General features: G+C 39.8%; 1 protein-coding gene across 1 annotated transcript in view; it reads right to left on the bottom strand.

Moving 5' to 3' along the window:
- MRC1 (mannose receptor C-type 1) overlaps positions 1 to 25,152 on the bottom strand; it is a 78,825-nt gene extending 53,673 nt beyond the window's left edge. The window contains exons 1-4 of the mRNA XM_019752082.3: positions 24,963 to 25,152; positions 11,241 to 11,642; positions 7,596 to 7,769; positions 3,467 to 3,631 (exon numbers count right to left, since the gene is read on the bottom strand). Of these exons, the coding sequence (XP_019607641.3) occupies positions 3,467 to 3,631; positions 7,596 to 7,769; positions 11,241 to 11,642; positions 24,963 to 25,023 (802 nt within the window). The 5' untranslated portion in view covers positions 25,024 to 25,152. The remainder of the gene's footprint in view (positions 1 to 3,466; positions 3,632 to 7,595; positions 7,770 to 11,240; positions 11,643 to 24,962) is intronic.
- Positions 25,153 to 25,389: the final 237 nt, after the last annotated feature.

Genomic DNA, 25,389 nt, shown 5'->3' with positions numbered 1-25,389 from the left:
AATAGTGTTCATTTAGGAGATGGGTGTGAGCTTTAGAGATAAAGCCCAGTGTCTGGCACATAGGAGGTGTTCAATAAATGACAGGGAATTTGATCTCTGAGCCATAAAACAGGCTCACATATTTTTTAAAAAATGATATTTACGTCACGTCTTAAAATTTTCACATATAAAAGATCTTATCTTAAAAATATAACTCTTTGTGGGTGCTTTTTTAAATTATCATTTTAGTGACATAGTTCCCAAAATGGAGTAGCTCATCGTCCTCATTGACACCATTATTTTCTAGATTCTTCCCCAATATAGCCCAATAAATCTCAAATGTCATGAATATCTACCCTCCAACAAAGCAAAATTCTGTTTTAGTTTCTAAGTTCCTCCTCAGACTTTCCCCTCCCCCATCCCTAAATGCATGATGTTTTTGACTTAAAGAAAAGCAGGAAACATTATAAATCTCATTTGAGAAATCATTCTTATCCAGGTTTCAGTTAAAAATGTGCTGACTAAAATTCTGGAGGCCTGGATAAGATTTCAATAAGAATCTGAGGTGAACAAAGCCTCTGAATCTTAGGGCTTGTTTGCTCTCCTGAGGGAAACCACAACAGCAGCCGCTGATTGGGGAAGCACTTCCTGCAGCTGGGGCCTGATAGCAGAGTCAGGAACCAAGACAGGAGTCTAGGGCCAGGCAGAGCTGCTGTCCTGCCACATCACCCCCTTCCTCTATGTAGCTGGGGAAGAGGGTTAAAAAGTAACCTGTGTTCTGTCCCTTGGCTTTGAGAAACCAGAAAACAAGTAAAACTTGTAAGAGTCAGGAAAACACAACCCCAAAACAGAGTCCTTAAAAAAAAAATCTTTCAAATCCAATTGAAACCATTTCAACTCTGATAGATTTTTCTCTCACCCATGTAAGTGTGCTCAGGTAACATCAGGATGGGCTTATATCATCCTTTCCTTACTCACCTCCATGAATTTAGTTTTGTCTCTTTCTGGGCTTTCTTCTCTCTCTTATTTTTATACACGGTTGTAAATATTAATCACTGATACTTTGTCCCACTATTCGAAAGACCCAAGAAACTAACCCAAAACAGAACAACTGAGCAGAGGGAGGTATACTCTCATCTTTGAGCTTATGAGTGCTCACAGTGAAGGCAGGTTGCTTTCCTACCATCAATCTCCTCAATAACAACTGAAAGAAAATGGTGAGTAGCTGCCTATCCTGAAAGGAGAAGATTAATAAATGTTAAGCTTGGTGCTGAACTCGTGTAAGAAATATTGCATTACAGTTGAGCAGGTCACGATTTAGTCCTCCGAAATGGCCTAGGAGTAGAAAAGCACTTCTTACCCAGTTACACTTTGTGTATTTCACAAGGTTGTAGTACATAAACGTATATCGCATTTTTCTACCAAAAATAGAATGCAATAAACATCTTCAAATTCAATTAAAAAACAAACAAATAATTGATGGGAGAAATGTGTTCCAGTTGATGCAAAGTATCATCTGCAAAGAGTTGGAGAGAGTGGAGTCCTAGAAAATGAGGCAAGGCTGGGGACATGCTCTGTTGGTTGACACACATGCTCCCCTTTAATAGATGAAGTCACTGAGGCATAGAAGTCACAGGTGATCCCCCCAAGACTCCCCAGATTCACGGTGTTGGGACCCAGGCATCCTGGCTCCAGAGTTTATGCTCTTTACTCTTGCACTCTGCTGCCTAGCATGTAGTCAGATGGAATTGGTATGCATTGCTGACAGCAGGTACTAACATCGTGTTTTGCCAAGTGTGGTCCCCCAAACCACTTGCTCCAGAATCACCCAGAAGGTTGGCAGTATGCAGATTCCTGGACCCCACATCACACCTAATGGTTGAGAATCTTTACTTTAACAAAGTTCCCTGGTGATTAATAAGCATTTTCACATTTAAGAACTACCACTCTCACTGCCCTCCTGCCATACACAGGCCGCGTGTCCAAACATGAGTCTGATTGCTAAATCATTATTTTGACTGTGCTGCACCATCATTTGTCAGCCAGCAAGCATTCCCTGAGACTGTCATCCTCGGAAGGTTCTGTACAAATCTCTTTCAGAATGGGGGGCAAAAATAGTCACAAGACATTCCTCATTTTTAGCTATTTGCCCCTCTAATCCATTCTCCACGCTGCCTTCAGTTTCCTTTCTTCACGGCACTTATACTTTGTATTTATTTCTTGGTTTATTTTCTTATTTGTATTTGTTTTCCACATTGGACTGTAAGCTCCATGTGGACAGGACATGGATGGCTCTGGTTGCCACTGTGTCCCTGGGAGCTGGCATAATGCCTCGAACACAGATACCAGTTATCTTATTGAATGAATGAATGGATGAATGAACGAATGAATGAATGAAAAATAACAAATGAAGGTATTCATAGCCTTGTAGGGGAAGTGGGACATATTATAAAAGCAGTAAACAAATAAGGGAAATGCAGATGGAAATGGAGAAGAAATCCATTTCAACTGTGTAAAATTTGGGGAACTTCAAGTGCAAGAAATGGCATGGGGAAGGATGTAGAAGTGAGAAAGGATAAGACATGGATAAGGAACCCAAACTTCTCGTGTCAAAACTGTGGTGGAACGCATGAAGGGGAACAGTAGTCAGTGACAGATGACAGCCTTCGAATGTCAGGCAAAGGTATTTTGTGAATAGTTTGATAGGAAACAAAAAGCCAGTAAGGGTTCTTCAAGCATGGTAGTCTCAGGATCAGAGATGCATTCATCTAGTAGCTGTGTCAGGGTGAACTGGGGAATCAGAAACAGGGAGCTGGGGATGCTTTTTCTCCCACACTCATTTCTGGCCCGAATCTCTCTGTTCCACCAATGTGGATTTTAGAAGCTAAAAAAAATTCTCATTTCAAGCAAATATTAGCTCTTTTAATCTTCACCATGCTCTGAGAACAGAAGCTTAAAAAACAAACAGCATGTTGTGGAAAGAGTGTCAGTAAGACCTGAAAGTCTAGGAGTTCAAGGGACAGGAGACAGAAAGGACTCAGAGTTTCAGAGCAGTTCTTGACTTGTCGCTGCTTATGATGGCAGCATTGCATTTTATCACTTGGAACTCTGTGATGCTAATGGAAGCTCTCTGGCTTTGGGTTAGACCTGGATACTTGACCACCACGATACCCCGTCTTGTGTCCACAACACCATCACTCACGAATCGTGGCATCTTCTATTATGAGCCCAGGTTACTCCTCACAATCCTTCTCAGCACAGGTCCTAGGACTGTCACAGAACAAAACTGGCGCATGAGACTACACCTATCTGCCATCCCGGATGTCTTTTTTAGTGTGCCAATTTGTCACACTCTCTGTACCACCTACTTGGGGACTGACTCTATCACGATGGCTGGAATCACTTGTGGTGTTTGCATTGATATTAAAGTGTGTAGAGACAAAATAATCCCGGTCTTACTTACAGCTTTTTCTTTTCATGTCATTACCTGTCAGGTAGGTTTGCTCATGTATTTCTGTGATGCTCAGGAGTTCGGCATTCTGTTGTTGGCAGCTCCTCCGTGCCTGGTGCCACGTTAAAGCAGATTTGGAGTTTATCTGGTAGGAAATGCCAGTCAATGGATCTTTATTCCACAGGCTTTCACTGCCCTCAACTGTAAAAGAAGTCAAGTAGAATCGGCTGTTATGCCTAGAAAAAGACTTTCAGCGAACAATATTGATTAAACAATCCTAGTAGAATCATTGCCTAAAGCCTTGTACTTCTATCCTTACTTTTCTTTATCCCCCCTTTTCCTTATTTTTAAAGGCCCATGAGATTTTCTTCACTCCTGAAATGAAGAGGGGAATTTTTCAAACGATCAACCCCATTGAATCTCTTCCGTGTACCTAATTCCATGTATCTAATGAAAGAAAGGGGGCATCATCTCCCTATTTTTAATTTGGGATGTTTAGGACCAAAGGAGTTGAGAAGTGAGGCAACCACAAAAACTAAGAATAGAGATACCAGCCCAACTTCCTTAATCTAGAAAAAAATAAAAAATAAAGGGAGACAAGAAAATAAATATACATCTTCTCTCAGCAAGTGAATATTTTTTCTGCAGATTCTAGTTTGGTCTCTTTAGACCAAAGACTCAGGTATTGGTGGGGAAGGTAATGGACTCCACAGACAGACTGACCTAGACTCACATTCAGTGCTGTCCTTCACTAGTGGTTTGATCTTAGTTAAATGAATGTTGGGAGTCTCACTTTTTCATCTCTAGAATATACTCAATATAAGTAGCTCTTGCCCATAGTATAGATGCTGATAGTTAGGTTGTCTTCCTCAGAGTGAAAAATAAATATTGCAGCTTATTTTTCTTTTATTATTTTATGATTCGCAATACACTCTATAAACCTGGCTTTGCTCCATGGAAGACCAGTGACAGAGACAGAGAGAGAGAGAGAGAGAGAGAGAGAGAGAGAGAGAGAGAGAGAGAAACATTTTATTTGCAGCCTTGTACATATAAGGTGCTTGGGAAGTTAGCAAACAAAATATGTTTGTGTGCTTCATGTTATGAAAATTTCTTTTGTCTTTTTAATAATGTAAAATTCTATTACAAGTTGTATGAAGTAATAATCTTTTCATTTACTTGCAAAGAAAAGAGAAAGGATTATGAGAAGTATTCAACGTGCTAAGAAATTGGGTAGTTTTCCATAAGCATTGAGCCTATGCGGCTAGGATTCTTTTCATCTGACAAGGGGGCAACGTTTTTCATAAACATATTTCACACTATGATATAAACCTGTGGGCCTATGGCACACCAAAGAAGATGAAAAACATATCAACATTTCATCCATGCAACAGCATAGAAATTCCTAAGATGTTTTAAGTACAAAATCAATATATATATTTATATACAAATAAATTTGAATTAGTGATGTTAAACTTAGATTATCATGATCTGAGGCTGTACCAGTTTAATGTCCAAATGGATTCTTCTCCACCTAAGTAAGATCATTCAACTGAGACTGTTTGAGGTTTATTTGAACATGTAAATATTGTTAATAAATAGTTTTAGAAACCTGGAGGTTTTGCTTAAAGATACTAAAAACAAAAAATGTGAGATATAAATAAAAGAGAGAGAGAGAGAGAGAGAGAGAGAGAGAGAGAGAGAGAGAGAGAGAGAGAGAGCTATTTTCTTGTCCAGGAATAGGGGAAAGAGATATAAAAGACCGAAAAAAAAGAAAAAAAAGGAAATGCAATTTGACTCTTCTCTTCATTTAAAGAAAGTACACTCTGCCTTTTAAATCAAGGAATTAAGACCTATTTCTCAATGCATGTTTAGGTTTGCTGACTATACTTCTCCCCAAATTGTCCAAATTCCCACGGTACACCAGCACAACTGATGTTGAAAGCTAAAGTTGCAAGCTATGAAGAAGTGAAAGGGGTCTTTTCCTTTTCCTGTTCTCATGATATTTGAAAATAAATGTCTAAATAGAAGGAAAACATTACAATAAACAATGCAAAAAGACAATGAAGATATTAAGTGTCACTAGGTCAATAACGGGTACCTCATCTTCCTGTATTGAATCTTCTTATTTAAGGCTAATATAAAATAAAACGTTGTTTTCAAAGGAACGCAAAGCAAGGAAAATGAAATAAATTGGGAAACTGCAAAGTCCTTTAAAAAAGGCATGAACTGTATAAACTGTGCTTTATATTTTTAATGCATATTGAAATGAAACATTTTTATAACATTTTCTACAGTTCTTTTACTTTTATGTGTAACAGAAAAATATATATAATTTGGTCTGGAAGACATAAATTAGAAGTAACAAGACTAAAAGATTATTCTAGAACATAGTATACCCCTCCAACACATATCATCAATCCCAGATGATGAGTTACCTTTGTGAGTAGCACCTGGCCATTTGTCTTCCATTTAATGATTTATGAAGCCCTACGCGCGTCTAACAAATCCTTTGTCAACACCACTTAAGTGCAGGACTCCATAGGTGGACCCATGAACTCTATGACGACAAATTTGGAAAATACCATTCCTACTAACTAAGTAAAGGAGTATGACACTCTTTGATCACTGGAAAATAAGAATTGCTTCATCTTAAGGAAAATATAGCTCAGTTTTGACTTCAGACAAAAAGATTTCTGATACAGAGATCAGACATCTATAAATCTTTCATGTTACCCAAACATTGAAAAATTGCTGACAAGAGAGGTGAATACATTTACTTCACCAAAGAATGGGAGAGCAGTGCCACTCTGAATGGGAAACCCGTGAGCGTGGGTGGGTCTTCACGCAGAACAGAGGGACTGCATACAGAAGAGAACTGCAGTACATGGGGATGACAAATCCAATTGGTTTTTAGTGAGATGTTTGGGGATTATACATCAAATGAGATCAATAAGCACGATTCTTGGGATTCTGGCTTTCCCTTGACAAGCTAACATATTTTTGTAAATTGGACTGTTTTACAAAAATACTTGGAATAACATGGCTGTGTGTGGATGTATGGTCCCAAAAGTAGAGTGGTAAGTGCCACAATTGCAATCCGGGTGGTCTCACAACCATCCCAGATGCCACCTGATGACCTCCCTCTGGAACCACCTCTTTGCAGAACCGCAGTAGAGAGAATTCTGAGTAATAATAGAAAACGGGAGCTGCTCTGATCCATAAAAACTGAAGTGGCAAGAGGTCAGGGGGTAAGAAGTTCAGGGGGAAGAACTGGAGGTGGGTACCAGGCATCAGGAGGCGGATGTGGGGTGATAGGGAAAGTGAAGCAAAGAACTCCTGCTTTTCCTCCTTTTTCAGCCCCATCCCTGCCTCTTAATGCAATGTCCACCTCCTCTTCACCCCGAACCCACTGTACCCATTGTTTATAGATTCTTGAACATGGAAAGAACACCAAGAATTCTTATGTTCTGGCCCCTTCCCGTCAACATAATGCAATATTATTTATGTTGCATTTCTGCAATACTACTTAAATTGTCATTTTTTAAAACCCTTCACGCATAGAAACAACCCACTTCCACTTGATTCAGTGCTGTGTTAAATTAAATGATGCTCTTCATAATTAAATTTCAGAAGAGTATCCTTACTGTCTTTTTCACAGTGAGGAGCCTTTTCGTTACATTGACACAAATTTCAGGAGCTCCTCATATCTCTCTCTCCACGTGCTTGTGGCATTGTTTAAATTCTGTTTTTGATTTATAGTTTAATTAGGGAATATCATTGGAAGGTTGGGGAATGGCAAGCCTACATCTAGTATTAAGCATACCTTGAATCATAAATAGTATAACTTGCCTTAAAGATTTAGAAAATAGCTGTCAGTAAAAGGGGAACTTGAAGAAAAAAGTAGTTGGTGACATGAAGGGGTCACTTGATGCAGCCCAGGTCTGACAGTCAGAAGATCTGTGTTCTAGTTTTCAGCCAAGATGGGAGACTTTCTCCATTATAACACAGAGACAATGACAGCTATGATGGGTTACAGTGGGACATGATGCAATAATAAATGTAAAATAACCGGGGGGGGGGGGAATGTTCTAAATAAATGCAAGGTGTTATCACTACGTTGCCATACTAAATATGCCAAACTTTTCTAGATGACAAAGTTACTTACATTTCAGTGGGCAATATCCAAATAGCTTATCCGTGTCATAATCTGTAGTAGTTCCACACCAGAGCCATCCATCTGATCGCCCAACATTCGTGCAATCCGCATACCACTTGTTTTCAAACTTGAATGGAAATGCACAGCTGGCTCCATTTGCGTTGCCCAGCAGTGTGTACATGTCTAAAAGAAACATATTGACTCACCCTTAGAATGTAAGTGATGCTTCTGAACATTGACTTCCCAATAAGAAGCATCCTGAAAGAATCGGTCTTACTCTTCTGATCACACTTGGTGTCCCCATGCAGGGGATTCCTTTATATTTTCCTTCTCTCTCTATCCCACTCCTTGCTGCATATATACAATTGTCTGTACTGAGAAATAAGTCTACCACCACTTCATTTCTGCCATGTTTTAGAACAGATTTTCCTCTTTCTTCTTGTGAGGCAAAAGTAGTGACCTCCAATGACCAGCCTTGACCTTTGCATTTCCTCCAAAACAGAGAAGAGACAGACCATCCTTCCTCATGGTTGGAAGCACAGAATTACAGAATCTCTAGATTGAAAATAACCTTATAGCTATGTAACTCAAATTCACAATCAATGCTTAAATCCCCTCCAATCACTTCCTGTCAATCCAATCTCCACTTGAGTCCCTCAACCAGGTAGGAATTTGAGCATAACTCTAATTCACGTGATGGAAGGAAATCACTCAAAACCATTTCATACGATCTGCTATCAATATTGTCCTTTTAAAAAACTAAATTCTAACAGATCAAAATAGGAAACTCTGGGTTCACCTAGAAAGGAAACTTGAAAAAATATATAGATTCATTGTTGATTATGATTTGGCTCAAGCCAAAAGGATTTTGTAGGGTTGCTCCCTTTGGGAGATAATGATGATAATGACCCTCTCTAGGGAAGTATTCAGCCTCTTGCCACCAGCTGACAGTCTGAATTTGTCCTAAGTAGGAATACTCTTTTCTTAATTAAGTTTTGTAGGTTCTATGACTTTAGAAAGTTCTTACAGGATTATCTTAAAAGTCATTTAGATAATATAAAGTTTGTAAAACATGTAGCATAGCACCTAACATATAAGAGCACAATACATGTAACTTTGTTACCTCCTTTCCTTTCCCTTTACTCGTACTTTTTCAATCCTCCTTAAAAGCTAGCTTTATTTTCAAATACCTCAAAATTACTTTTTTTGTCAATTAGCTAGTTTAATTCTACTTTTTTTCCCACTAAGTTACAGAACTAGTTTTCCTAATCATACATCGTATAAGGAAAATGCTGGATTCAGAAATAATTATACCACACTCAAGCCCTAAGTTATCTGGTCCTTCATATAAAGAAAACCTGTTAAGAACACCTCAGGACTAGTTGTACTGTTGATTAAGTTAGCCGAGGAATTTTCAGTGCTAGATTTATAGACATCAGTCAGAAACGGCCTTTTGAGGGCTAGCTCGACTTACTGAACAAAGCACTGATGAGGCCAAAACAACCCAGCATTCCACTCCAGCTACTTCACCGACACATCATGAAACTGCTGTCAATTCACTCTTCCTCTTGTGGTCCAAACTTCCAGACAATCCTTAGATCCTTCTAAGACTACAGTTCTGATTCTATTATTCTAAAACAATCCCTGGTCTCAGCCAGTTTTTGTTTTGTTTTGTTTTGTTTTTTGTTTTTTTTTAGAAACTCAACATATATTCTCTCTGCAATGTCTTCAGTCCTCGTGTATGTCCCAATGAATGGAGTCCAAGATCACTCTGAAGGGCAAGGTCTTCTATAGAAATGTCTTAAGTATTGGGAGAAAGTTGGAGAATATACAAAATGTGGTCAATGGACCACCTGCACCCAACCACCCAGGTTGTTCATAAGAATAATTCAACAGATTCCTAGGTTCTACTCTCAATATGCTAACTTAGAATTTGGGTGGCAGGGGACCTTGTGATCTGCATTTTTAACAGCTCCACAAGTGATTCTTAAGCAAATTAAAGTTCAAGAACCCTATGCATATTTTTCTCAAAGCAAACAGAAGAACAGAAAAGGGAGGGGGTCTACAAAATTTCAGTGATATATTTTAAATAGAATAAGAAGTCCAATGTCTTAGCACCAATATTCCTTGCACTGAATCCCTCAATTAAGACTATTGTTCTGTTTGTGGAACTTGACTCAGTCAAGTCTGGTTCACCCTTATCCTACCCTGCAATTTTCTATCTCCTGAAGGTCATACTACATAAGTTGTCTCTCATGTAATTTCTAAACCTACGTTGTGTTCAATAAATGCCTCCAGATAACTTATTTCTGAACTTCTCATTCTTTTTCTTTTTTTAAATTTATTTTTTAAATTTTTATTGGGGAATATTGGGGAAAATATTGACCCATCAGCTCTAAGTCCTTGTCCTTTCGATCTAGTTGTGGAGGGTGCAGCTCAGCTCCAAGTCCAGGTACCGGTTTCAATCTTTAGTTGCAGGGGGCACAGCCCACCATCCCATGTGGGGATTGCTTGCTGTTGAGAGCTCACGCTCTAACCGACTGAGCCATCTGGCCGCCCTGAACTTCTCATTCTTCAATTCCTACTCTCTGTCTTCTTTATACAGAAAGAAAATGTGAAGCTGACAAATTACCGCCTTGCAAAGATCTTAACTCCTCTGTTCTGCTTAGCTGTGATACTTGGGTTCAACTCTGCTGCCTAAATAACACAGTAATTTTGGAAACAGGTAATCTCTTGTCCCAAAAGACAAGCTCTTTCTCTGTCCTTGAGGTTGTTCTAGATAACACTTTACAATAACCCAGTGTCCAAACCTGGAATGTGGTGATAACATCATCTGACTAAAGAAGCCTTCCTAAAGGGCTTCAAATTCTGTTTCCTTTTTGTTTGTTTGTGTTTTTTTGTGTGTTTTTTTTTTCCCATGCAGCACCCAGAGAATGAAATTTGGCCAAGAGAAGAGAAGACTAAACACTCTGATTCTATTTAACCTTCAAGAGCTTAAGGAACCAACTACATAGAAAACTATTTCCTGCCCCACTGGTGCTACCACTTTCTAAAAGAGCTGACTATATATGCTGCATGTTAATTTGCAAATTAATTCCACAGCTTTTCAAATCTTCTGCTTATTACAGTCTTTAAATACGCATAAGGTAAAAAATCAGAGACAGTCTGAAACCCAAACGGGCAAGGAATGCCAAGATTTTATTTTAGGCAATCTGACTTGGCAAAGAATATTGTTCTGTGGATCATTTCTGCAGGGATAACTTAAACCAAAGGAAAAGAAACAGTGCTAGATTCATTTATCACTACAACTGTATAATGTCAGACAGGAGGCTTTCAATCAAAGACTACAGTGAAAATCCATTCCTAAACCTTATAACCCATAGTTTTTAAAAAAATCTAGCCAAAGTTAAAAAACAAAAAACAAAAACAAACATGTCTTCCCATTAATTACAAATAGCTAAAGTATCACTGAGGGCTTGCTACCATATTTATTCACTGTCCTGTTCTTATAGAACACAGAAAAGTTCAAAACACAAAGATAATCAATTAATATTTCTAGTACACACTAAAATAGGCTTATTTTCTTAAATTAGTTTCCAACTAAGAAGATGAGGAAAAGTTGACGGAAAGGTAAAGAAATGTCCTGCTTCTTACCTTCATAACCTCTAGAGCATAAATCATCTGTGGTTCCATAGATCTTCCATCTGCTCCACAAGCCCGATCCCTTGTAAAGCATAATATTCTTTTCTTGTCTATTGCCGTAGTTAAAATATAACTCTTCATCCTTGATCCCCAAAAGTGTGTCGTTTTTGCACTCCCATTTCTGCAATTCGCTGCTCGAGTCACAGGCATAGAGAGTGATAGCGACCCAATCCGTTTTTGATGGCACCCCCAAGCATAATTTAAATGCAATGCTCATAATCTGTGAATCAGACACCCATCGGAATTTCTGTGCTTCAGCGTCCGGGTTGCAAACTGCTGTTTGGACGGCACTGGGGCTTAATGCTTCCACACAGCGCTTGTGGTCTTCATTATATATTAAAAACTGCCTCGTGTCTGTCAAAGAAAAAAAGAAGGGAGAAAGGATGTTTAAGTGGATACATGTGACAAAGACAATAGTTTGGGTCAAAAATTGCTAAGATTCCCATTTCCCTAAAGACTTAGGATCACAGGAAAAGGGGTGAAGTGGGCTCTGCCTGCGCCAGCTCAGCTCCCTCTAGGGGGGAGTCCCTGAGGCTGGAGAGAGACTAGGTTGAGGGGCCTCTCTTGGAAGCACGTGACTATGGAAAATACACTGGAAATCTTCAAGCTATCCTCATTCATTACGAGGAGCATTACAGAAAGGCCTGTCTTACACGTACACTGATTGTTATGGAGTAAATATAAACAGCAGATAATAGGAAAAGAAATAATACCCATCAGAGAAAATAAAATCCGGATATGACTATAATACCCTATAAAATTAAATACATTTGGGATAGAGTTTTGATGTCTGACTCATCCCTACCCTCTTTGAGATACATGAAAGGTATACATGATTATTCAAAGGATAACATGAGAGAAGTTTTTTTGTAACAGAAAATAATTTTTTTTTAAATTTTTATTTATTTTAAGTGTGTTTTGCCAGGACCCATCAGCTTCAAGTCAAGTAATTGTTTCAAGCTACTTGTGCAGGGCACAGCTCACAGTGGCCCATGTGGGAATTGAACCAGCAGTCTTGTTAAGAGCACCGCACTTTAACCAACTGAGCTAACCAGCTGCCCCAGAAAATAATTTTATTTTAGGAAATTTTACCTTCCCTTTAGGTCCAGAATAAATTTTTGAACTAAGTGCTTTCTGGGTCGTCCAGATCTGGGCAACTAGAGAAGTTTTGGGTTTGGGTTTGTCCAACAATAGGTAACTCAGAGACCTACTGTCTAGAGATAAATTAGTATGTGTTATATATTTTAACTTTTGATTCATTGGCATACTCAGTCTAGCCTTCGTATCAAAAAAGAGATAAAAATGTATTTAAAAGTGTAATAATTTGTGAAGTTTGTGGTAGAGCTTAAGTAAATGTAAGTTTTATATCATTTAAGGTAATATTTATGAGAATAACTTTACAAATAACTATTTTTTATACTTGTAATTTGGGGTTGGTGATTTAAATAAATATATGTGGATGACTTATGTTTAGAGTACATAGCTGCTAGCTGGCAAAAATCAACTTCCTCTTGGCAAAAAAAAAAAAAGAAAGAAAGAAAAAGAGAAAAAGGATATGGTAAGCATATTTCTTTTTCCTTAAGTCAAAATTGAGTTCATGTAAAGGTTTGTCTTTTCTGTTGCTGTTGTTGACTTTTTTAAGAATAGACAAATGAATTATTTTAATTTTATGACATAACTATAAGTTAAGCATTTCTTGTGAAGTTTTACTAAATTCCTTCTACGTAAGTGGTTCTTTCAAAATGAGCTGGTAGTATTGCAGAAGTTTGAGGGTCTGACTAAATGTGCTCATTATTTTTAATCAAATCACGCCAGTGAAACAGAACAAAATAATAATTTTACTACTAGCCGAGTCCCTCACTGTTTTACAGAGCCCTTTTACAAGCCAAATTCTATTTATTAATATTTTCCTCAACACCCCTGTGAGGTTAGCAACACTTAACTCTCTGAGGTCCGTTCTTAGACCATCAACTCAGACCTTATAATGGATCTTTGCCTCAAAAAATTATTTTCTCCTGCCACACTCCTATAACTGCTCTTGTCCCACACTCGTTAGGGGTCTTCTGTCTCTGTCTTGTCTGGGTTTCTGCTTTAAATCTCTGCCTGGATTCCTGGGTTGGGTTCCTCATTTCTGCTGGTTTGATTTCTTGTAATCGGGACTCAGTCGACACTGATTTCAGAACACGTGCTTCTGTTGACTTCCTTGGCCCTGACATCTGTCAACCCAACATGCAATGCTGGGCTGAATCTCCTCCCGTCTAGCTTGTCTTAGCGTGGTAAGATGAGCACCCTTCTGCACTGGCAATAAAATTAAGAATTTACTAATATGCTGTTTGGTTTACAGGACATCAGAAAACAAAGTTCTTTTTCTTTTTTTTTAAAGAGTTACTATGATCATTTACCATACACAAATGTAAATCTAAGCTCCTCTAATCTAAAACGGTAATGAACTATGAAAATTTTGTCATATATATCTGTAACTCAACTATACTGCCCTTTATGTTTAATTTGTCTTTGCTATTCCACCTATTGTTTTTCTACCTAGACTTATCTTCCACTTCCAGATGGTTTTGCTCAGTAACATCTCATCAACAATAATAAATATATCTTCCATCTCATACTTCAGTCATTTCATTGTATTGTCAAGCAGCCAACACTTATTAATGCCCAAATCTAGTCAACCAATCAGCTGGTAACCAGCCATTTAAATTAAGGTGCTTGACAGCTGGCCTTGGCATGCCCCGTACCTACTAAGTAGCCCCAAGCCCGGCACTAGGAGCAGCCAGCCTCAGTTCACAGCTTAGTCTCTCGCAGGCACCTCCTAGCCCACTGAGTAGCAGCCATCTGCAGATGGCTTTGTGGTGCTTGCCAGGTGGTCCTGGGCAGGGCACAGGTGGGAATGATCTTGGCCAGCAGAAGGGCACCTCCGAAGAGGCCCTGGCACACCCGGCGGCTGGATTTGGACCTAGCCAGAGCACCATTAGGCCATCTTCACAAATGACACACCCAAAGTGCAGACAGGGCAGGCTCCAGAGCCCCACCAAAGTGAATCCTGAACTGTAGGGTCAGCCCCTGCAAAACAGCTCTTCTACTATAGTCATGACCAGGCCTCACAACCAATCAGCATGAGGGTCAATCACTCCCATGGACATGCAAACAGCAACCAAGGCTCAACTACAACAGAAGGGCAAACACAAGCACACAAGGGACACTCCTGGAACACCCAGCTCAGGTGACGAGGGAGACTGCACCTCTCAGCCCCACGGAACACCTATTACATAAGGCCACTCGACTAAGACTGGGAGACATGGCAGCCCTACCTAATACATAGGAAACAGAAACAGGGAGGCAGCCAAAATGGGGAGACAAATAAACATGTCCCAAATTAAAGAACAGAACAAAAATCCCCTCAAAAATCTAAACAAAATGGAGATGAGCACTCTACCAGATGCAGAGTTCAAAATGCTGGTTATAGGATACTTAGTGATCTCAGGGAGAATGTCAACAAAGAAATAGGAAACATAAAAATGGAGATAGAAAGCATAAAAAAAGAACCAGTCAGAAATGAAGAATACAATAACTCACATGAAGAGTACATTAGAGGAAATCAACAGATTAGATGAAGCAGAGGATCAAATCAGCAATTTGGAAGATCAGGTAGCAGAAAACACACAATCAGAAAAGAAAAAAAGAATCCAAAAAAATTAAGATAGTTTAAGGGGCCTCTGAGACAATATCAAGAGTACCAACATTTGCATCATAAGTGCGCCAGAAGGAGAAGAAGGACAGCAGGAAATTGAAAACTGTTTGAAGAAATAATGATGGAAAACTTCCTGGCAAAGGAAATAGACATACAAGCCCCAAAAGGGCAGACAGTCCCAAACAAGAGGAACCCAAAGAGGTCCACACCAAGACATCATAATTAAAATGCCAAAGGTTAAAGACAAAGAGAGAATCTTAAAACCAGCAAAAGAAAGGTCTTTACCTACAAGTGAGCTCCCCTAAGACCGTCAACTGATTTCTCAACAGAAACTTTGCAGGACAGAGGGATTGACAGGAAATACTCAAAGTGATGAAAAGCAAGGATCTATAACCCAGATTACTCTACCCAGCAAAGCTACCATTAAAATTGAAGGAGCGATGAAGAACTTCCCAGACAAGAAAAAGTAAAGGAGTTCATAAAGACCAAACCAGTATTACAATAAATGTTAAAGAGACTTCTTTAAGAAAAAGAATAAAAAAAGATGAAAAATATGAACAATAAAATGGCAATAATTACATATCTATTAATAATTACTTTCAATGTAAATGGATTAAATGCTCCAATCAAAAGACAGAGAGTGGCTGAACGGATAAGAAAACAAAACCCTTACATACGCTGCCTACAAGAGACTCACTTCAGATCAAAACGACACACGCTGACTGAATGTAAATAGATGGAAAAAGACATTTCATTAAAATAGAAATGAAAAAAGAAGCTGAAGTAGCAATATTTATACCAGACAAAATATACTTTCAAAGAAAGGCAAAGAAGAGACAAAGAGACAAATTCTCAGTAGTCCCACTTCTGGGTATTTATCCGAAGAAACACAAAATACTACTTAGAACAGATATGTGTATCCATATGTTCATTGCAGCATTATTTACAATAGACAAGATAAGGAGGCAATCTGGGTGTTCATCAATGGATGAATGGATCAAGAAGGTACAGTGGAATATTACTCAGCCATTAAAAAAATGAAATCTTGCCACCTGCAACGACATAGATGGATCTAGCAGGTATTGTGCTGAGTAGAGTAAGTCAGACATGGAAAGAAAAATGCCATATGATTTCACTTATATGTGGAATCTAAAGAACAAAATAAATTGACAAACAAAACAGAAATAGAGCCAAAGATGCAGAGAACATTTTGATGACTGCCAGATGTGAAGGAGGTTGAGGGTGGTGGGGAAAAAAGGTGAAGGGATTAAGAAGTACAAATTGGTAGTTACAAAATAGTCATGGGGATGTAAAGTACAGCATAGGGAATATAGTCAATAATATTGTAATAACTATGTATGGTGTGAAATAGTACTGGATTTATCGGGGTGATCACTTCATAAGTTATATAAATGTCTAATCACTGTTATACATCTGAAACCAGTATAATATTGTATGTCAACTGTAATTGAAAACTAAAGAAATTATTTAAAAAATAAAGTAAGATGCATGAGTCTCTATGCACAAATAGTATTCCTCTTTCAGAGGTTTTAAAACTTATTTGATTTTTATTTCATGTACTTAATCTGTAGTTCCATCTTAATTTAACTCTAAATATGATGGTATTTAATGCACAAACATACAGTCTTTTTTTTTTTTTTTTTCTCATTAATGGTACCATCATTCACCCAGATCCAAAAGCCAAAAAGTCTAGGAGTCATCCTGGACTCCAGCTTTCCTTCACTTTCTAGGACAAAAGTAGATTCTATTGACTCTACCCAAATATATACTGTGCTGGTTAATTTTATGTGTCAACTTGGCTAGGTCTCAGTACCCAGATATTTGGTCAAACACCAGCATAGATGTTGAGATGAAAGGATTAACAATTAAATCAGTAGACTTTGAGAAAATCACATTATGCTCCATACTGTGGGTGGGTCTCATCCAATCAGTTGAAGGCCTTCAGAGAAAACAGACTGAGGTCCCTGAAGAAGAGGGACCTCAGACTGCCTTTGGGCTTAAACTGCCTTTGGGCTTAAACTGTAATATCAACTCTTTCCTGAGTTTCCAGCATGCCACCTCCATGACTGCATGAGCCAGTTCCTTAAAATAAATCTCTCTTGAAAGATTAGATAGATGAGATAGATAGATAGATAGATAGATAGATAGATAGATAGATAGATAGATATACACAAACACACATGCACCCCCATAGGTTCTATTCCTCTGGAGAACCCTGACTAACATATACACCTTAATCCATTCTTTTCTCTCCGTCTCCACTGCTACCACCGTAGACCAAGCCACCATGATCTTGCTCTGGTCTTCTTCTCCTTGAAATGGAATCACCAGAGAACATAACAACTGATCTCCCAGTTTCCTGGATGAGATGGACTCAGCTGACTCCAAATTGCAAAACAACTGCAAAACAAACTAATGTAGTGGGTAGTTTCCACTTAGATATATAAGAGTCAGATTTCTTTCTGTTTATGCAAACTCTTTAGCAGATTGTCTGTTGATGTGAATGCTTACTTAATAATAAAATAATTTTATTTTTCTTCCAGCTTTGTGGAGAGGTTTTCTAGGTAGGGAGGAGATTTTGTTTTTAGCTATAATTCTCCCAACAATTTAAACCCTTCAAAAGTGTTACCAGCGCACATAGGAAAAAAACAGCCAGCCTCCACGTCACAGCTCACTAGAGAGGGCTGGATCCAGCCGGGCTACCCCTCTGCCCTCTCCTCCTCCCTCTCACTCTCCCCTCACCACATCCAGTCACGGGCCTTTTTGTTCCTCAATCACCTCTAGGTCATTTCCACTTTAGAAGCTTCATGTTTCAAGTTCCCTCTTCTTGGGATGCTTGTTAAGGTCCCAGTTCAAGTGTGAACTCCTTAGCAAGCTTACTATCCTAATTTTACTTTTATTTTCATAGCCATCGTAAAATACATTTTTTTTTTTAAATTTTGTTTACTTATGTTTTGTTTTTGTCCCTCTACTGGAATGGATATTCCATAAGTGAAAAGACTATCTTTCTGGTTCAGTACTGTGTTCTCTCTTTTGGGAGCATAATAATCTCAAACAACAATAGTTGAATGAATGCATATTATTCAACTTTACTTAATGAGAAAAATAAAGAATACTTATTAAACCTGAGGCATGTTCCCTAGTAACCCAAATACATCACTTTATTTAATAATTGATTAATGATGATGGGTCTATTTTAATATTACTCTTCCCCCTGAAAGTTTATTTTTACCAAAGAGCAATTTATAAATGTTTATACTTATGAAAGGAGTACTTGGAAATGAAAAGTTTCTATTTCAATACAAACTTATCTATTCTTGTTTCCTTTATTTATCTTTGACATTAGGAAGCAGAGCAAGTTTGATATTGCCTTTGCCAGACAATAGGAGGAAATGTAACATTATCGTTTTATGGTGCTACATTGCTACATTATTCTTCTACCCAACTAATCAACATGTAATTTTGCTTTTATCATTGTTTCTGTGCAATGTCTCTGATTTAAAATGTCACACTCCTTCCTCTTAAAGTGATTCAAGGCCTTGACCAAAGGCAACTTGTGGCATTTTTGCCACTATTAACCACACCAATGTTTTCTATGTATACGTATTCCAATTTTTTGTTTATACTAATTAAATTGTTGTAATACAAATATTGCAAGAGGCTGAACAAATGAGGATACTTGGATAGCTATATTCATTTCTCTGGGATTTCATTTATGGGCTCCAATGTGTGTGTGTGTGTGTGTGTGTGTGTGTGTGTGTTTAACACACATCAGAAATTTTATTTACACAATTGAAGAGACCCTCCTTCCATCTTAACTCTCTCTTACCAATCTCACATTTTCTTTTCAATAAATATATGCCAGGCTCGATGCTAGTGACAGTACAAAGACAAACGAGAAATGAGTTCCCTAGCACACTGAGCTCACACTCTGTTGTGGTTAATTCAAGGACAGAAATACCAAAGGCCAAAATACATTGAGGACAGAAGCAATAAGTTTCAACTCAATTTCTCAGGTTAAAAATAACTGATATCCAATAACATGGACGTAGATTTTCTTTTAAGTGTGTTTTCAATTGTTCCATAACATTGAGCAAGTAATTAAAATTTCAAACTTACTAGCAAAGAAAACCAGGTTATTAAAGGTAACTCTTTAGAGATATACTTATTATATGCTAGATTCCCTTATACATTTCTAGACTTCCCCCATTATCAAAAAATAAAATGCAGACATAAGAAAGAAAAGCCCTTCTGGAAGATAAAGAGGCTGGATGCGAGGAACGTAAGTGGGTATTTTGTAGCAGATACTGTCAGAACTCCACTCATTTCTTCTTGCTGTTTGCCCTTCAGTGCATGCCAGCCCCCCTGCCCCGTGTCAGCACCGCATCACTGGGCATGGGGGTCTTTTCTGGCTGTGGGAGTCCTTATGCCCACACACTGCAAAGACGAAAAGGGTCAGAGAACTAATCCCCTAGGAGTACGGTAGCACTTTGCCAGTGACCAATGGGAACTGACGAGTGAACAGCCCAAGTCCCTCGAGCCCTGGGTGGGATGACTCGAGACACAGTTCTACATTGTCCCCCAGCAGGGCTGAGCTCCAGTTGTCCCCAGTGGTCACTGGCTCTTTAACACACCCTTTATCGGTGCCTCTCCATCTGGTCTTACGCCCCTGCCCTCTGCCAGTGTCTCCTGGGGCCGACTCCCAAATAGACTACTTCACTCAAATGTTGTCAGAGGATGGCGTCTTCAGCAACCCAAACTAAGAAACTCATCCATGAGCCTCAGTCCATGAGCATAAAGCCTACATGTGTTTCCCCAAAGAACTGAAATTAAGTGAAAAACAAATATTTATCATGTACTTAGTATACACACAAAAAAAGAACAATGAAAAACTATGCCAAGTGCTAGGGGCAGGAGGAGGGCTGGGATCACAGGGTTAGGTTTTGCAATACTGAACAAAAGAATAAAGGGAAAATTGAGGATTATTTGATTTTTCACTTCAATCCATTCATTCCTCGCCTATTCAGAGAACCTACTACTGTAGGTCACTGCATTTGGCCACTGAAGGAGGTACTAATAGGAATCCAATATGGGTTTTGACCTCAAGAAGAAAGATAGAGGTCAAGCGTAAGAAACTCTGCCAACTTCCTGCCTCCCTCCCTCATGATATGAATATCTACACCCTCCCTGGGGTGCGTTCACTCCCATCTCAGTAGATTCCCCTCAGCCTGCTGTTCCCTTTACCTGTGCCCTGGATTCCGCCCCCTCCCGCCTCTCTACTCTCTTTTCCTCTGTCTCCTGTATGTTCAACCTCAGAACGCCAGCCTCCCCCCCAATTTTAAGACAAACAAACAAAGCCCGTAGGTAAGAAGTTGCCACCACAGCCCTCTTTCTTCTTCCACTCATAGCCATCCTAACTAATTAATGAGTCTGTATCCCTCCAACCTGATCATGACACAATCAGAGCTTCCCTGCTCACGGGCTGTGTGAACTTGATCAGGTTTCCCAACTCCTCTGTGCCTCCTTTTCCCCATCTGAAAAATGAAGGGGCAGTCACAGGGCCCGCAGGTCCTTGTGAGAATGGAAGGACAGCATCCAAGTAAAGCGCTTGGCACAGTTCTGACACACAGACATGGCTGGATACATGTTAGTTCATTATTGTCAGTAACTTGGGGACAATCAGCCTTGAAAAATCAGTGGGAAATGGTTCAGAACAGGATGAGACGAGAGAAAACAGAGCCGTTGCAGCAGCCCAGAGAGAAGGAAAGGACAGAGCCTCCGTCCTCAGGTGACAGGTGATCTGGTGGAGAGAGGTCTGTTCTTTGGGGTCACCAAACTTGGAATCAAATTCTGGTTTCACCACTCACGAGCTGTGTTACCTTAGGTAAGTTAATCCTTCTAGCCTCGATTTCCTCGTCTGTAAAATGGGGAGTGTCATGATCTCTGACCGAGTTGCCGTGAACTTCTAAATGGGATCATTTATATAAAGCACCCAGCATGTCATTCTACATACAGAAAACACTGAAATGTTCACGGCCTCCCTTCCCTTCTAGAAGTAAAATGTCTAAACAACAGATACAAATAGAGGGACTAAATCCTTCTTCCATACACTGTTGTTTTGAAGCACGTTTATGTCTTTTCCTGATCAATACACCCCAGCTGGCAAATTATGTCCACTTCTTAGCCTCAGAGCTGGAAGGTCATAGCCAAGAATTAGCTCTGGTCGTGTCTGGCTAGCTGACTTCTCATGTAGTAAAAATAAAATGTGGTTGGTAACACCTCAGTTTTCTCACGTAGTAAAAGTAAAACGTGGTTGGTAACATGTACGTGTTGTTCTACAGATCTGATTAAGGATCTGAAAGTGATGACTTAATGGAATTAAGGATTTGAAAGCCCTCTGTGACCTTCACTTGGTTTGTAATTGGAAGAATTTGTCTTTGAATCCCTCCTTCTTTTGATGTCAGCTTCAATTCATTTTGAAAGAGCCCTTGACTTCTTATCTCCTCCACTCTCACTTTTGTTCCACCTAATTTCCACTAGTTTCCTCTGTGGACAGAGCTAACCAGATGATTTTCCCATTTAATAATGCTGGCCAAGAGGCAAGATGCCACTTCTGCTCTCATTTTGACACCAATTTCACTCCTTCTCTGCTACCACATACACTCTACTTCTGAAGCTATTTTCCTTTGTTCAACTCCTCTTGTGGCCTCTGTCACCTAGTGTTCCCTTAGCCCCTCAAGATTCAGTGTCAAAGACCAAGTGACAGGTTGTGAGTGTCAAAGGATACCTATGATCCCCAGCTGCCTTTTAAAGATAAGGATCTTTGTCTTTAACTGAATTGAGCATTTTTATTCTTTAAATTTCATGTTTAACCAACGATGACTCTTCCTACTTAGAAATTAGGTCCAACACCCTCAGAAGATACTGAAATTGTCATGCAAAAAAGCGGTTGTCTTCTTACCTATATCAGCCACATCCTACATACACAGATCTCCATCTTTGAATTATAGAAAAATCAGATGTAGTTTGCAACAACAACAAGAAAAATACACAAATATAAGAGCAATCAGGAAAAAGAAAGATGTTAAGAACTTGGTTTTGCTCAATAATTGCAGAAAGTACGTACATTTTCAGTCTGGTATCTAAAAATGTCATATATATATATATATATATATATATATATATATATATATGAAGACATGAGACACTATAAGTAAAGCAACAGAAATATTATAAGAAGAATTTTATGAAAATTAAAACTAATAAGGAAATGGCAATGGGAGTTGTTCTTTGAAGAAATCCTGGATTGGTATCGAACCAGTCATTCATTCATTCAGCAAACACGCATTGCTTCTGTTTAATAGAAAGACCTCTCCCCTGGTAGTCAATTCTGAGCACTAAACTAGTTAGTTGTGCCACTAACAAGTTGTGAGACCCTGGAAAGATCACTTAACCTGCCGGGACCCTAATTCTCTTATCTAAAAACCATGGAGATTGGATGCAGCATGGGCCTGTGTTAGACAGCAAATTCACTGTATTCTTTTTTTTTTTCACTCCCTTCCCAACTCTGCCCCCAGTGGCATCACATTGGTCATTTGAAATCCACCATGGTGGGAGTGTTACTCCACGGAAACTGGTAAATGCCACAAATCAGTGCTTTCTTCTTCTGAGAACCAATTGTTAAGTTTAGTGAGCCAAACCATCTCATTTCAAACTACGCTTTTCGGCTGAGGTCCAACCTCTGTGTCTGAGCAACTCTCGCTGCTTCTCTACTGTGATGATGTCCCCACTGATGTCTAAACGAAAACGCTGAATAAAGCTCTTCCTGCTGAAAAGGTAGCAGGGCAAGAAAAGCAGCAAAACGGGAGAGTGCCTTTCACTGTGAGGCTTGGCCTCCTGGGTCCTTGAAGGTACAACACTATCGCTCACGGCGCTGCTGGCGTGGATGCTCTCGGGGAGGGAAGAGAAAGGGCTCTGGGCTGAAAAGAAATAAACCTCCAGAAGAAGACAGGCCTCTCTGTGGGTTGTCTTAGTGGGTAAGGGGTCAGGGGAAGGGTACAGAGAATTCATATATCCTTTTCTACATGGTCTGCTTTTAGCCAGACACCTCTGTTCATATGCCACTTTGGCAAAGAAAAGGTAAAATAAGAATTACAGGTTCTCAAGCGTAAAAAATAATTCTGGAAGGGGCTCCCTCACCCGTGTTTTTGTTTATTTGTCTTTTATTCTCTAAGAAAACAGCTCGGCATCATCTCCCTGCTTCTTCTATACCATCAGAGTAAGGTATCCGGCCGTCTCAAGGAGGGAAAATTCCCAAACAAATTGAGAAACACTTGTGCCCCGAAACATTCAGAGTCTGTTTAAAGAAAATTAGGGGGCTGTATGTGTGCTGCCTGATGGGTCTACAGCACCCTTGAAAGGAGGCCAGTCTGAATTGAGACGTGCTGTAAGTACACAATACACCCCAGATTTTGAATATATTCATCTTCCTGCACAAGATAAACTGTTAAGATGAACACGGTGAGATGTCTAAGCACACACTGTAGTCTTCTCACACCGGGTTAACTGCTGCCCCTGTCAACCCCCGTCCTCTTTGAGACGTACATTTTGCAGCCAAGACTAAAGTGAACTATCTCCTCAGGCTCCAGGAATTTTTCCTCAGCATTGTTCTTGGGAAACCTTTCCTTGAAACACTTACCATGCTGCTTTTATTAGACAAATAATTCCCACGATGGGAACAAAAGTCATTCCTTTTAACAGCTAATACTGACGAAACAATGACCACAGATCATACTATGTCCTAAACTGTTTCTATATTATAACTCCTTGAATCATTGCAGCCAGGAATGACTGAGGCACGGGGCAGGTGATATTAGGCTCCCCATGTGGTAGACAGGGAAACCAAACCACAAAGAAATGAAGTAGCACACAGGGTGCAAACCATGCTGCCTTCGCTTGTGTTTTTATAATCACTACTGCGTAATGCCTGAACGAAAAACTTCCTGGGGGTCCATAGCTTCTGCCTTACCTATGCCCGCCCGGTCCGGCCCCTACCATCTCAGCAGTGCTTAGAGTGCCACTGGCACAGACCGTGCACTGACAGTGTTCGCTGATTTGAGAAAAATACAGAGGGATCTGAAACCAAAAATGCAATGTTGAAATCTCTTGTATTTCATCTCAAAAGAGAACTGGGAATGAAAATTCTTACAGGCACTCTCATTCTGAACTTTAGACAGGTTAAATCTAGAGAAACAGAAGGACTCGAGGATGTCTTTGAGAATTTGAAAAGCGCTGAATCTGTTCCTCGTGAGTACCAATCTCCAGAAAAAAGAAACAAACAAACAAAAAAGGAAATGAAAACAGAAATAAATCAGTCTGAACAGCTTAGACTACAGGTAAGGATGATCTTTCCAGCAATAAAAACTATGAATGATTAAAACGGTTCATGGGGGGGGGGGGAAGACAAATTGTGGAAAACACATGGAATGACCTTTGGGGGGGGGTCTGTGATCCTGTCTGTAGTTAGACCTACAGCTGCCCTCCTTTCAGCCCCAAATACTCAGAAGATATTCCTTAGGGGTGAGAAATATTGTGAAATGAATACTAGAATGCTCAAGCCATAGAGGTACTCTCTCTAAGAATAAAGCAGAGAAGGAACCATGGGAGATGAGCGACGTCAGAAGGAAGACAGGGCTTCTGTGGAGCTCAGGGACAGGGGACACCTCCCACCTGAGAAGCAGTGCCCCCACCCCCACCGACCCCCCTGCCCAGCTTCCAGGCCTGGCATCCAGACAGAGGCAACAGGTTTCCTGCAGAAATGGTGGTGCATGGGAGTGTTGCTTTCCTCCTCACCACAGGTTTGGCAAGTAATCCCTTCACACGGACCAACCAGGAAAGGTGTGCCATAGACCCCAGGCCCGAGTCAGAAAGCCTCCACCTCAGAGCCAACTTACCCAACAGCTGCACAGCAACTGGAATGAGAGACAGGAAAATCAGGAGCAGGAACAGCCTCATGGCTCAGCGTTTATCCTTTTCTTCCAGTGATGGAAAGGAGGGGGTAAAAAAAAACCAAAACAATGAGGGCACTGGGCCACCCCTTCCCCTACTCGATTCTCAGAGTGGCCCTGCTGAAAAGTAGGGTGGGGAAGCACTTGCTTTTAAAGGGCTTCTGAAATTAGGGAAAACCTCCAATAAGGAGATATCCTGTCACATGAGGGTGGTTGGAAAAACAGGAATTCAAAGTTACAACTTTGCTTCGTAAGCTAACTTCTGAGAAGAGCAGACACAGAGGAAGGGGAGAAAAGGACACATGTAAGAGAAGGGTGGGGGGGGGAGGTGAGAGGGCAAGAAAGGAGGAGCGAGGGCTGGCCTGCTGCAGGG

Source organism: Rhinolophus sinicus, chromosome 1, assembly GCF_057876585.1.
Source record: "Rhinolophus sinicus isolate RSI-liver-muscle chromosome 1, RSI-T2T, whole genome shotgun sequence".
In the NCBI taxonomy this organism is placed as follows: Eukaryota; Metazoa; Chordata; class Mammalia; order Chiroptera; family Rhinolophidae; genus Rhinolophus; species Rhinolophus sinicus.
The sequence above is the reverse complement of the archived record's forward strand: the minus strand, read 5'-3'. Positions and strand labels throughout refer to the sequence as shown.